The sequence below is a fragment of the Polypterus senegalus genome, chromosome 10 (genome assembly GCF_016835505.1).
Source record: "Polypterus senegalus isolate Bchr_013 chromosome 10, ASM1683550v1, whole genome shotgun sequence".
NCBI lineage: Eukaryota > Metazoa > Chordata > Cladistia > Polypteriformes > Polypteridae > Polypterus > Polypterus senegalus.
In genome coordinates, this window is record NC_053163.1 from 168196640 (window position 1) to 168208871 (window position 12232).

The 12232-nt window shown below is 41.0% G+C and overlaps 1 protein-coding gene across 3 annotated transcripts in view; it reads left to right on the plus strand.

The window, feature by feature from the left end:
• cbfa2t2 (CBFA2/RUNX1 partner transcriptional co-repressor 2) overlaps positions 1-12232 on the plus strand; it is a 99103-nt gene that overhangs the window by 15391 nt on the left and 71480 nt on the right. The window contains exon 3 of one of the 3 annotated variants that reach the window (XM_039767365.1): positions 5926-7150. In XM_039767365.1, the coding sequence (XP_039623299.1) occupies positions 7064-7150 (87 nt within the window). In that variant the 5' untranslated portion in view covers positions 5926-7063. Of the gene's footprint in view, positions 1-5925; positions 7151-7600; positions 7782-8598; positions 8641-12232 lie in introns of those variants that run through there. The other 2 variants (XM_039767361.1, XM_039767366.1) reach the window with 2 other exon arrangements.

Below are 12232 nucleotides of genomic sequence, written 5' to 3' on the forward strand. Positions count from 1 at the left end.
AAGATGTGATTTTCTCGGAGAGACACTTATACGTCCCGCGAGAGTGTTGGCGTGGTACACATGCAGAGCTGGTTAGAGATATGGGAAGTATGAAAATTCAAAAGTCTCAAAAAAAGGATAGTAAAGATCACATTACCGCAAATAAATGGAAATTATTACTCGATGAAATATCGGAACAACAAAAAAAGATTGAATATATTGTTCGGATTTAGACTTTAAGTCTTGTAGATTTGTCTAATTTGTGCTGCCATCAGGGAAAAAAAGAGTAGTGTTTCTTCCCAATGAAGAGGCGTATCCGCGAGAATTAACAGATTCCAAAAACGTTGGTGTGGTACACATGCAGAGCAGGTTAGAGATAATGGAAGTATGAAAATTTGAAAGTCTCAAAAAATGACAATAAAGATTGCATTAGTGCAAACAAATGGAAATTATTACTCAGTGAAATAACGGAACAACGAAAAGTGATCGAAAATATTGTTCGGATTTAAACTTTAAGTCCGGAGACTTGTAGATCATCTAATTTGTGTTGCCAGTGAGAATTAAAAAATTCCAAAAACATTGGTGCAGTATGAAGTCCCGTGAGATGGAGACTTTTAATGTGAGATTCTTTCAAGTCACGCCCTACTTACAACTATTTTCAAACAAGACCACCGTCATCTAATCTCAGTGGTGTGAATGCTTTTGGCAGACACACTTCCTTTACTCGCAGCTCTTATAAATTTTATCAGGACAATAATTTTATACGTTCTAGATGACACGTCAATGACTAAGCGAAGAAGAAAGAGCATGGACAAACATTCGAAAAAGTCGCTTTATTTATCAGATAGAAAGAAACGATATTCACTCACCAGATATACGTTGCGTTGTCACGATGTAAGTCCAAACACGGAATCAAAATTCAGTGTGATCTTGAAGAAAAGTTAATTCCAAATATTGTTTTTACTAAAGTTTTAAAGTAAAAGTGAAAATAATGCATACGTAACAATTCCCATGAAAATAACATTCTCTTTAAATAGTACATCCGGTAAACCAAACCTGGGGGTGGGCGAGCGAAGCGAGCAGGGGGGCAGAGCCCTCTAGTTTATAAAAAAGAAGAGGATGAGTAATTGTGAACTGACTTGGAACATCTGAGATATGAACAAAGGTTTGTGAAACGTGACCTGGCTCTTGTTTAAGTGATTCCACCTGCCCTGCCCTTCACTGGCGATGTGTCTGCTCAACCGACCTCAGCCGTCCAGCACACAATAGGAAACGACAGCAAATATCTGAGCAAAGCGAGGCTGGCTGAGAGAGTCTCAGATTCCGGCTGCATCATTTGCTTTAGCCCTGATGACTTTTACATATACTGTATTCAGTCTTATGGTTTATTAACGGCACAGAGTGGTCACTTGTGTTGTGAAGGTGCTTCGGGCTCTTGGAGAAATCTGCTATCGACCGATGTTGTGGTAGATTAGCACTCTACCAGTCAAAAACAGCGTCCTTAAGTTTGGCATCAGTTATGCGTGGAAACATCGGTCTCAAATATCGAAATCCTACTCCTTCCTTGTTTATCGTTTTCACACAAATTTTTCATCAGTCCAACTTTTACGTGAAGAAGAGGCAAAAATGTGTTTGCTGGGTCTACAAGTGGGTTATGTGCCACGTTTTTCTGCCCCGGAACCAAAAGGTTTACGGGGCGGCCAGTTCTTTTTAATGCAGAGAGGCCCTTTAGCACGGCTGTCCCATTCTTGGAATTTGTTAAATCCGAGTTGCAGGGCCACTGCTTTTAGCTCAGCAAAAATGTTTCACTTGTAATTGTTGTACTGCATATGTAAATTTATTAGAAAAAAAAAAATAGCCAATAAATAAATAAAGCAGTACAGAAAAGAACATTTTAAAGGTGTTTTTTTTTTTTGTGATCAAGATACGCCCAAAAGTTTTCAGGAAGCGAAATCTTCATTGTCCGGTGTATTTGTTAAATGCTGAAATTTGAATATTAATACATTCTGAGTGATATTAGTCTAAGAGTGATGTACTAGCATGCTCTTATTACCATTTAGTAAATGCTCATACCTTACTCTTTTTATTTATTGAGTTTTATTATACTAATAATATTAATTACTAAGTGCCTGCTTCTCATCAACATCATGAGGAGATTCTATCTGCAGATGATAAAACTGGATAAGCAGTCTAGTGCAGCAGAGTTTCAAGTGGCCCTGCAGGAATCACTGGCCATCTGGAGTAGGAGCGCCTTGGGGGCAAAAACTAAAATGGGCAGGGAGCTCCAAAAAGGTGAGTGTTAAGGAGGCGCTGACCTCCCTACCCACCACCGGATGCTCTTTGTGCAGTTATTGAAATAACAAACTGCAAAAATCCTGGCTGGCCCCTCCAGACGAGACGTAACACTGACGCCCATTGTGGAGAGTCGGGGCCTAGCAGGCCTGGAAAAAGAATGGGCACCAAGTCATAGGTAGGCAGAAGCTCCCATACAGTTCTGCCTCCCTTAGATTCCCAAGCAAGTCACATCCTTGCATGCGTAGTTATTTATATTAAAATGAGTTTCAGCGCATGTGGGCTGTAATTATCGCCAAACCGGCTAGAAGACTAGACCTCAGTAAAGGATAATCGATCCCATTTTGGTGACAGGGAAGACAGTTCTACTTTGGCCCAATTTATGAGGATTAGTGGGCTGGGTTGGTGCAAGCCATTCATCTGATCGAGACAAAAATACCGCTGTGCAATCCCCCTTGAATTCCCAACGACAAAATAAATAAAATAAAATAGATAACAACACGTAGAAGCTGCATACAGTCCAATATCTGGCCATAGACGCACAAAGAATACAGATTTTAGTTTGTGGCACTTCTGCTTTCAACGCTCCTAAGTAGGCTTTATGAGATCCACTGTTTGAGCATCACAATGACTTTAATGACAGTTTGATACACAAATTCAAATCTCTCGGTAATACACCACCTCTTGTTCACATCGCCTTGACAGAGTCGGACACCCACAGTGAACGAATTTGACTTAAAACCCTTAGCTGTTATGGGGTGCATTGATAAAAGGGATGAGACCTTAGGAGTATAGGAGTCAGGTGGAGAAGTTTGTTTCTTGGTGCAAAGAGAATTGTCTTCATCTTAACATCAGCAAAACCAAGGAACTGGTGATTGACTTTCAATGCTCCAAAAAGTATCTATGTTGGGTCACTAGTCAAGGAGTGGAGGTAGAGGTGGTCCACTCCTACAAGCACTTGGGGGTCCACATTAATGACAGCATGGGCTGGTCGCGGAACACAGAGGAACTAGAGAAGAAAGGGCGGAGAAGGCTCTTTATCCTTAAGAGACTGTGTTCCTTTAACGTGGGAAGCAACAACAACAACAACAACATTTATTTCTATAGCACATTTTCATACAAACAGTAGCTCAAAGTGCTTTACATATTAAAGAATAGAAAAATGAAAGACACAATTATAAAACAAAATAAATCAACATTAACATCGAATAAAAGTAAGGTTCAATGGCCAGGGGGGACAGAAAGCGACATCCTTCACCTCTTCTACAACTCCGTGGTAGGCAGTGTGATTATTTTCTAAGCTGTGGAGTGCTGGGCTGATAATGTCGCTTCAAGAAAGCCGTACTGAACCAACAGGCTAATCAAAAGGGCAGCTCAGTTACAGTAGGGAAGGAGAGAGTTAAAACAAACCTGAGTGCCATTATGAACAATGCTGCACGTCCTCCCTCTGACACCCGAACACCGACGACTTTCAGACAACAAATTATTCAGCAGGCGAGTGTCAAGTTACACGACTGGGACTCCTTTATACCCACAGCAATACGTCTGCGTAATGTATTACTGGGACTGTGACAGCCAAGTCAGAACTTTTCCTTGTAATTTTTTAACTTTATAGTCATTCTGATGCGTGTTCAGACCAACGTACTGTATGTGTGTATATTTACTTGGTTACCTTATTATTTATTTGTTTAAATGTTTCTACAAAAATCCAAATTTACCCCCTGGGAACAAATAAAGTTCTATTTATCTATCTTTAGCAGCTCTCACTACACTCACATAGAAAACAAATAGCATGCAAGAGCAGCCCTGTCCTCCCATATTTCTGCAGTGCTTCTTCCCAAAGGACATGCTGAGGAACACAGTCATGTGCTTTTTCAAAATTAATACTTCCATGCACCCTTCAGCAACTGCACCAGGGAGAAGAGCCCGTCTATTGCTCCACAGCCAAGGTGGAATTCATATTGTATCCTGTATCTTAGGCTCAACCATCAGATGAAGTATTCACAGGCTTGTGTGACTACCTTTCTACAGCTTCAGCAACACATGATTACAACAACACACAAAAAAAAATCTTTCTTCTTTAATATACATCATAGTACGCTACAATATCCTCATTTTGTGACACGCCTTGGTTTGGCTGTTTCCCTTTTGCATGCGAGTGCCTGCTGTGTATTAGTATAAAAAACATGGCGACTTCAAGTCGTTTCAGCTGGCTGCACTTTATGATTGAAGAAGTATGGGGGGGGGTATTTGGTTTAAGAAGCAAGATGTCATCCTCTTAACTCATTGGCAAGATGTCCCGTTGAGACTCAGGCAGCAGCTCCAGATATCCACAGAGCGGAAAGATGGCATTGACAGGTGCAGCCAACCAGGGGTGAAATTCAAATCAAGAAAAGAAAGTTGTGCAGAGCAACCAGGTGGAACTTACTGGCAAACTTTATTTTTTCCTTAAAGTGTAAGGGGATTAGCACATGACAGCTCATGAGTATCCGCTAATGTTCTGATTAATAAATAAATAAATAAATATGACAATGACGGGCCTCACCTGTGAAATACAATTCCAGTAGTAAGGCATATCTGCAGTGCAGAATTCAACTTATTTTTACATAATGTTTGCCATGAACAACAATTACAAAATTTTGCATTAAACAAAAAAAAATAGCATAAAATATAAAACTGTGCAATATTTAAATCCATAAGGACACATAAACATTTAAATGAATAATAACAGATAGATCTATAAACTTTGGCTAAAGCTGTTCCTACATGAATGCAGCTTAATATGCCTCCTTTCCAGCAGATAGTGTGGTAATTGTGTTCTGAGGCTTTTGGGTAAGGAAGACAGACATTTCAAGCTAAGGATGTTATACTCGCTAATCATGGTATACGTTTATTAGTAAGTGCAAGTAAGAATATTCCTGTATTATGCACCTATTGTATAATTGGTCAGAAATATGCGCCGATAGTGCGTACTGTATACCTATAGAAAGAATTAAAAAAAATTACATGTAAACGTAATCAAAATCATGCTAATAATAGCGCTGCTGCTTCGCAGTTAGGAGACCCGGGTTCGCTTCCCGGGTCCTCCCTGCGTGGAGTTTGCATGTTCTCCCGTGTCTGCGTGGGTTTCCTCCGGGCGCTCGGTTTCCTCCCACAATCCAAAGACATGCAGGTTAGGTGGATTGGCGATTCTAAATTGGCCCTGGTGTGTGCTTGGTGTGTGGGTGTGTTTGTGTGTGTCCTGCGGTGGGTTGGCACCCTGCCCAGGATTGGTTCCTGCCTTGTGCCCTGTGTTGGCTGGGATTGGCTCCAGCAGACCCCCGTGACCCTGTATTCGGATTCAGCGGGTTAGAAAATGGATGGATGGATGGATGCTAATAATAGGCAAAAGAACAGAGAAAACCAGAAACTCCCATATATGGTTATAATTACCATGAAAACCCAAAATGAAGGTAATAAAGAAAATGGACCAAGATATGGAATTGAACTAAAGTAGCAACCAAAAGCAGGTGCTATCCTATAATAGAAGCATTTCCCTACCTACCAGCCAATAAACAGACCTTACAGCACTCTAGGTGGTCACCATTCCTCCCTGTTGCCAGCTCTTGCTACCATCTATCTTTCAAATTCATGAGACTCTTTTTTTACTTCCAGGTATCCCAAGCAAGTAAACACATGAAGAGTCCTGGATGACTTTACCAAGTCCAGCAACTAACTGCCTGTCACCACAGCGGTGTATCTGTGAGAGTCAGATGCTCTATCCCATTCAATGCACTTCTGAGGCTACGACACACTTCTCCCTAAGTGTTCTCAAACGGGATCACTATGATATAACCTGGTGTCCCAGACTATCCCACTCTGTACCTGTAGTACCCCTTTTTGGATGGCTACTCGAGAAAGCTTCACACTAGGCTAGAGCAAAACAGCAGCAATATGAATGGTGATTGGAACAAATCGTTATGGATATGCAAAGAAATACATGACATTTTATGTCTTAGTAATGCAGTATTATATACCGTAAGTTACCTGGTCACCATGGTATAGATTACAGTTCACTCTTAACCACTTGCTTGGACTGTGCTGGAGGCACAGATGGGTTGGTTAAATACTGAAAATGTCCCAGATCTTGTTCTCCTTTCTTTTGTGCCACCCAAACCGAAAAAGTTCCAGAAGATGAGAGAAGACCACCTCTTCCAGTTCACCCTAAGGAAAGATAAAAGGGGACAGGGGGAACTCAAGGGTCTATTGCTTATAAATGGATTTCAGCTTCACCAATAAAACAGATTACCTGGCTGAATAATATTCAAGCGGGCCCCACCAAATAGTTGTTTTTTCAATCAACAGCAGTGCCAGCTCTGTGAAGAAACTGTTGAGAGGGCTTTGGCTGAGATTTCAAGTCTGTTCAAAAAAGAACTTCAGGATTACTGACTTTTTGTCTTAACTGGAGCAGCACTGGCGGGGCAACTGTTTAGTGCTGCTGCCTCACAAATCCAGTATCTGAAGCCTGCTTCCCCTGTGTCTCCATTTCATTTTTCTCCACATATTTCAGTTTTGTTTCACATCTCAAAAACGTGTATTTTTATTGGCAATTTCACATTTTCAGTGCGTGTGCATATATATGAGTGTGTTTGTAGATTTGCACCCCATCCTGTACCGCCTCGCCTTGTGCCCCATTACTGCCAGGAAAGGCCTCGGGCCTTACTGAAAATTATAAAATGCTTCCTCTTCGCTTGTGCACTGTTCTATCAAGACTTAAATACAGTATGCGCAAATACCTTAGCAATTTTGAGTCATGCCACCCATCCATTTTCAATGCTCCTATTTGTTCCGGAACAAAGCAGCGAGGACAAAAGAGAACCCCGGTTTGCAGGGTGCCGAAGTAAGTAGGGTGTACCATTCTGAAGTAACCACAGTACCGTGTTGTGCACGAAGCGCAGCACAAGTTTCTCCTCGAAAGGACAGTTTTATTCAGTTATTCATTTTCTTTACCTGCTTTTGTTATTAAACTTTCAAATGAACAAAACACAATATACTGTTTTTCGGAGGACAAATATGAAATGACGCCGAAAGCAGCCACTGTTTATTGACCAGAGAATAACAAGCTAAGGACTGACCGGGAGCTTCGACAGGTAGCCGGGCAAGAGGGCGGGGCTAGAATGATCTACACAATGGGCGTGACTTGTTAGGGGCGGGGATTCGTTGCGTCTACAAATCGGCCGAATAAAGAAAGGCGGGGTCAAAGACTACTACTAGTTGGGTGGGCTCTGAAGGGGGCGGAGTCGCTCTGTTTAGGATCTTGCGGCAGAGGCGGAACCAAAGGTTTCCACTAGTTGGGCGGGATCTGACGGGGGCGGAGTCGCTGCAGATTAGGATCTGGCGGCTGAATTTGGGTGATTTGTGCCGCGAGTTCAGCGGAAGATCGGTTCGTCGTGTTTTCGTCGCTGTTCACAAACGACATATGATTGTGAAGAAGTGACGAGAAATGGTTGGCATATCGGGGAGCTATCAATGTAAGTACCACCTCTTTTTGTTTATTGTGTGTATATGTTACTTTAAGCAGGCGGGTTCGGCTCGGGGAACCAGGAGAAAGAATGTGGCAAACTTGGTGTTCATTTTCCCTCTAGAACCCCCTTCTGAAGGCAGACGTTAACGTAGTTTCGAGATGTTTCGGATTTCATAGGGTGATGCGAACACGAACTTATATGCATGGAGTCCAAAGCCTGATGCGAATAAAAAATACGATTCGTCCATTTTCTTACCAGTTTAGGTAAATTCGCGGAGGCGGGGAGTGTGTTTGGAGTCGGAACCTCCATTTAAAAAGTCGGTATCTTTTTTTTTTTTCCCCTTAGAAACCTTTTGTGCCGTTTAAACGGTCGTCGACGTTTTGGACTATTGGACGGTTTTACTTAGAACTGTTCCACATTTTTTTTCGCGTTGCATCCCATTAGGTGCCTTTGGCTGTTGAGCTTTATTGGGGGTGCTTGCTTTAGCCATTTGAGCTCTGCAAGCAGCCACCTCAAGCGGCGAGCGTAAGACGGACAGCGGCTGCCTTTCTTTCAGGAGGCCTGATGATGCGACTTGAAGAAACACGAAAACTGGCCGCGATTTGTAGATTCGAATTTGCCGTAGCTTGCCAGCGACAGATGCGAATCGGGCCAGAAAAGCTCAGCTTCTGCCTTCGGGAATGAAGTGGCGATCAGTTTGAAAGAGCATCCATCGCTCTCCAGCCGCGCTGGGAAAACCTCTTCACAGTTGGCTGAACATACACCACAATTCCTCCAGGCCAGAGGAAACCTTCATTTTTACTTCGTCGACAAGCGTAATTTTTCTTGAGAAAATTGGATGCAGTCGGGTGAAGCGTTCTATCAGGTCTTTGTCAGTAAAGAAGTTGTAGAGCAACCTAGAATTAGTATATTGCAAGATGTATTTTAAGGAAGAAAACACTTTGAAAAGTCGCCAGTTAGGCGAGTCCGAGTCGAGTGCTTATTAACCATCAAAATTTCAGGATAAGTTTAATGTTAAAAAAAAAAAATGATTCATCAGTTTGAAGCTGTTAACACGGACACATGAAGAGAGCAACAAACCCATAAAATATAATTAGAAGCATAATAGAAAGGAAGCCCTCTAGTTCTATAGTCCGCTTCCCTTTGGCTTGTTGAGCACACATTTCATTTTAACAAAACACTTCTATAGAATTTATACATTCTTTTTAAATCTCTAGTCTCCTTCATGAAGCCTGAACTGCCTTTCCATTTTCGTCTGACTCTTTTAAGATTGAAGATTTTAATGTATTTGGTTGACCAGAAATCATTTTGTGCTTTTATGTAAGAATTCTGCAAAGTCTGAATGCTCATTTTGACTGCAGATTGAAGACAGTACATTTTTGTGTTTGACATACACATTTTAGTTATAATTTTAATATTACTTTCAATGTGTTTTTGGTTTGATAGGAGATTGTGCTGTTTGGGGTAGAGTCACACTGCTCTATTAAGAAAATGCTTCTGTAAGCTTTGTTTTGTTTTTTTTTTTATTTTGCCATGCTTTGTTTGAGGTCTGAATTCTGATTTACAAAGGGGGTATTTCTGTAACCACTACAAATGTAAATTTAGCTGAATGTTAAAATCACAGGCCATTAGAGAAGGGAAACTGTTAAAAGGCGATTGATTGTTCCCTTTGCTGAGGTTATTCAGACCACTCTGATTTCTTTTGATGCCCATACTACTTTTTTCTCCCCCAAAGGACGTAGAGGTGGGGGTGTTTACCAGTCCATTTCTTTTGTCATGTAAACAACTCCATCGGTTGAACAATAGCCCACGGCAGTAAAATCTGTTCTTCAGCTGTGGGATTTTAATCTGTGAGGCGTATTTTGGTACCATCTGCAGAATGCTGAGTTTCTGTCCTTTATTTCCCTGTTGTCTACTTGCATGGATGGGATCGCAAGTTCATGGTGTCACAAGTGAAACATTTTTTAAGTAATGCACAACATCGAGCGGAGCCAAAATTAAACTTGTGTACCATCAAGGCAGACATTGTGCTTGTGTTTGTTAGAGCCTTTTACTTCCATGCGAATTGGAAGTGTTGTGATTTGGTCAAAAATTTGCCATTAGGTTCAGATTCTGAATCTGTGGTGTTCGAAACACTGAGGGAAAACTGCTTTTAGCATAAACCTATGTACAATTATAACTTGTAAAGAACTGACCTTTTTAAAACAAGTTTCACCCTGTTTATCTTGTTACAAGTTCCAGCCCTATTGTTTTTGGTCCGGTGCTCTTTTTAAACACCTTTTGACCAGACCAGGATTTTTGCCTTCTGCTCTGTTTAGTCTTGGCACCTATTGTTTTGCACAAGAAGCTTTTGACATACTTATGTTGTGTGTTTTTCTTTCTCTCTATCATCCAGCAACACGTACAGGCCACAACAGACCTGTAAAGGTTGGCATGGACAAAGGCGTTAAGCCACCCCGTTGGCCTGTCTGTGCAGTTTGTTTACTTCATTTGATCTGAAGTGTTTAGCTTTTAGATGTCATTGCAGTTGTTCACTTCATTCAATTTTCTGTTTGTTTTAGTCTACAGCATTTTTTACATTTAATAAGTATTGTTAAAGTTAATGTGTTTTATGTGATATTTTTTTTTTTATTCTCGTACTGTACAATCTGTGGTATGGCACTATAAAATCTGTGGAGTGATTTTAGTATCTCTTAAGTGAAATTTACATGGAAATACTGTATGGACCATTGTGTGCCTTTTTATTTTTTTTAATTGGTAAATCACCCTTTGTGTGCATCAATATACAGTGGGTACGGAAAGTATTCAGACCCCCTTCAATTTTTCACTCTTTGTTATATTGCAGCCATTTGCTAAACTCATTTAAATTAATTTTTTCCTCATTAATGTACACACAGCACCCCATATTGACAGACAAAAAAGAATTTTTGAAATTGTTGCAGATTTATTAAAAATGAAAAACTGAAATATCACATGGTCCTAAGTATTCAGACCCTTTGCTCAGTATTTAGTAGAAGCCCCCTTTTGAGCTCATACAGCCAGGAGTCTTCTTGGGAAAGATGCAACAAGTTTTTCACACCTGGATTTGGGGATCCTCTGCCATTCCTCCTTGCAGATCCTCTCCAGTTCTGTCAGGTTGGATGGTAAACGTTGGTGGACAGCCATTTTAGGTCTCCAGAGATGCTCAATTGGGTTTAAGTCAGGGCTCTGGCTGGGCCATTTAAGAACAGTCACAGAGTTGTTGTGAAGCCACTCCTTCGTTATTTTAGCTGTGTGCTTGGGGTCATTGTCTTATTGGAAGGTAAACCTTCGGCCCAGTCTAAGGTCCTTAGCACTCTGGAGAAGGTTTTTGAGAAATAAGATTCTCTGGTCTGATGAGACCAAGATAGAACTCTTTGGCCTTAATTCTAAGCGGTATGTGTGGAGACAACCAGGCACTGCTCATCACTTGTCCCCACAGTGAAGCATGGTGGTGGCAGCCTCATGCTGTGGGGGTGTTTTTCAGCTGCAGGGACAGGACGACTGGTTGCAATCGAGGGAAAGATGAATGTGGCCAAGTACAGGGATATCCTGGACAAAAACCTTCTCCAGAGTGCTAAGGACCTCAGAGTGGGCCGAAGGTTTACCTTCCAACAAGACAATGACCCTAAGCACACAGCTAAAATAACAAAGGAGTGGCTTCACAACAACTCTGTGACTGTTCTTGAATGGCCCAGCCAGAGCCCTGACTTAAACCCAATTGAGCACCTCTGGAGAGACCTAAAAATGGCCGTCCACCAACGTTTACCATCCCACCTGACAGAACTGGAGAGGATCTGCAAGGAGGAATGGCAGAGGATCCCCAAATCCAGGTGTGAAAAACTTGTTGCATCTTTCCCAAGAAGACTCCTGGCTGTATTAGCTCAAAAGGGGGCTTCTACTAAATACTGAGCAAAGGGTCTGAATACTTAGGACCAGGTGATATTTCAGTTTTTCTTTTTTAATAAATCAGCAACAATTTCAAAAATTCTTTTTTTGTCTGTCAATATGGGGTGCTCTGTGTGTACATTAATGAGGAAAAAAATTAATTTAAATGAGCTTAGCAAATGGCTGAAATATAACAAAGAGTGAAAAATTGAAGGGGGTCTGAATACTTTCCGTACCCACTGTATGTCCATATTATCTCACACTTCAGAGACAACATTCTAGTTGCATTAATAAGGTTATTCTCGACATTTAAAATTTTCATTTTCTGAAATGAGTCTAGGGTTAGGTGGAAAGTTTGTTAGGTTATAATGTAGTTGCTTTTAAAGTGAAAATAAAATGTATGACCTTTGTATTTGAATTGTCCCCTCCGAAGTGTCATATTAGAATACAGCAATAGAAATTCGAGATTCAATATGAATTAATAATCCATTTTTTCTTGTTGTTTTCCTTTTTTGCCACCTGTTCGTGTGGTGTTTACTTATTTAATTACA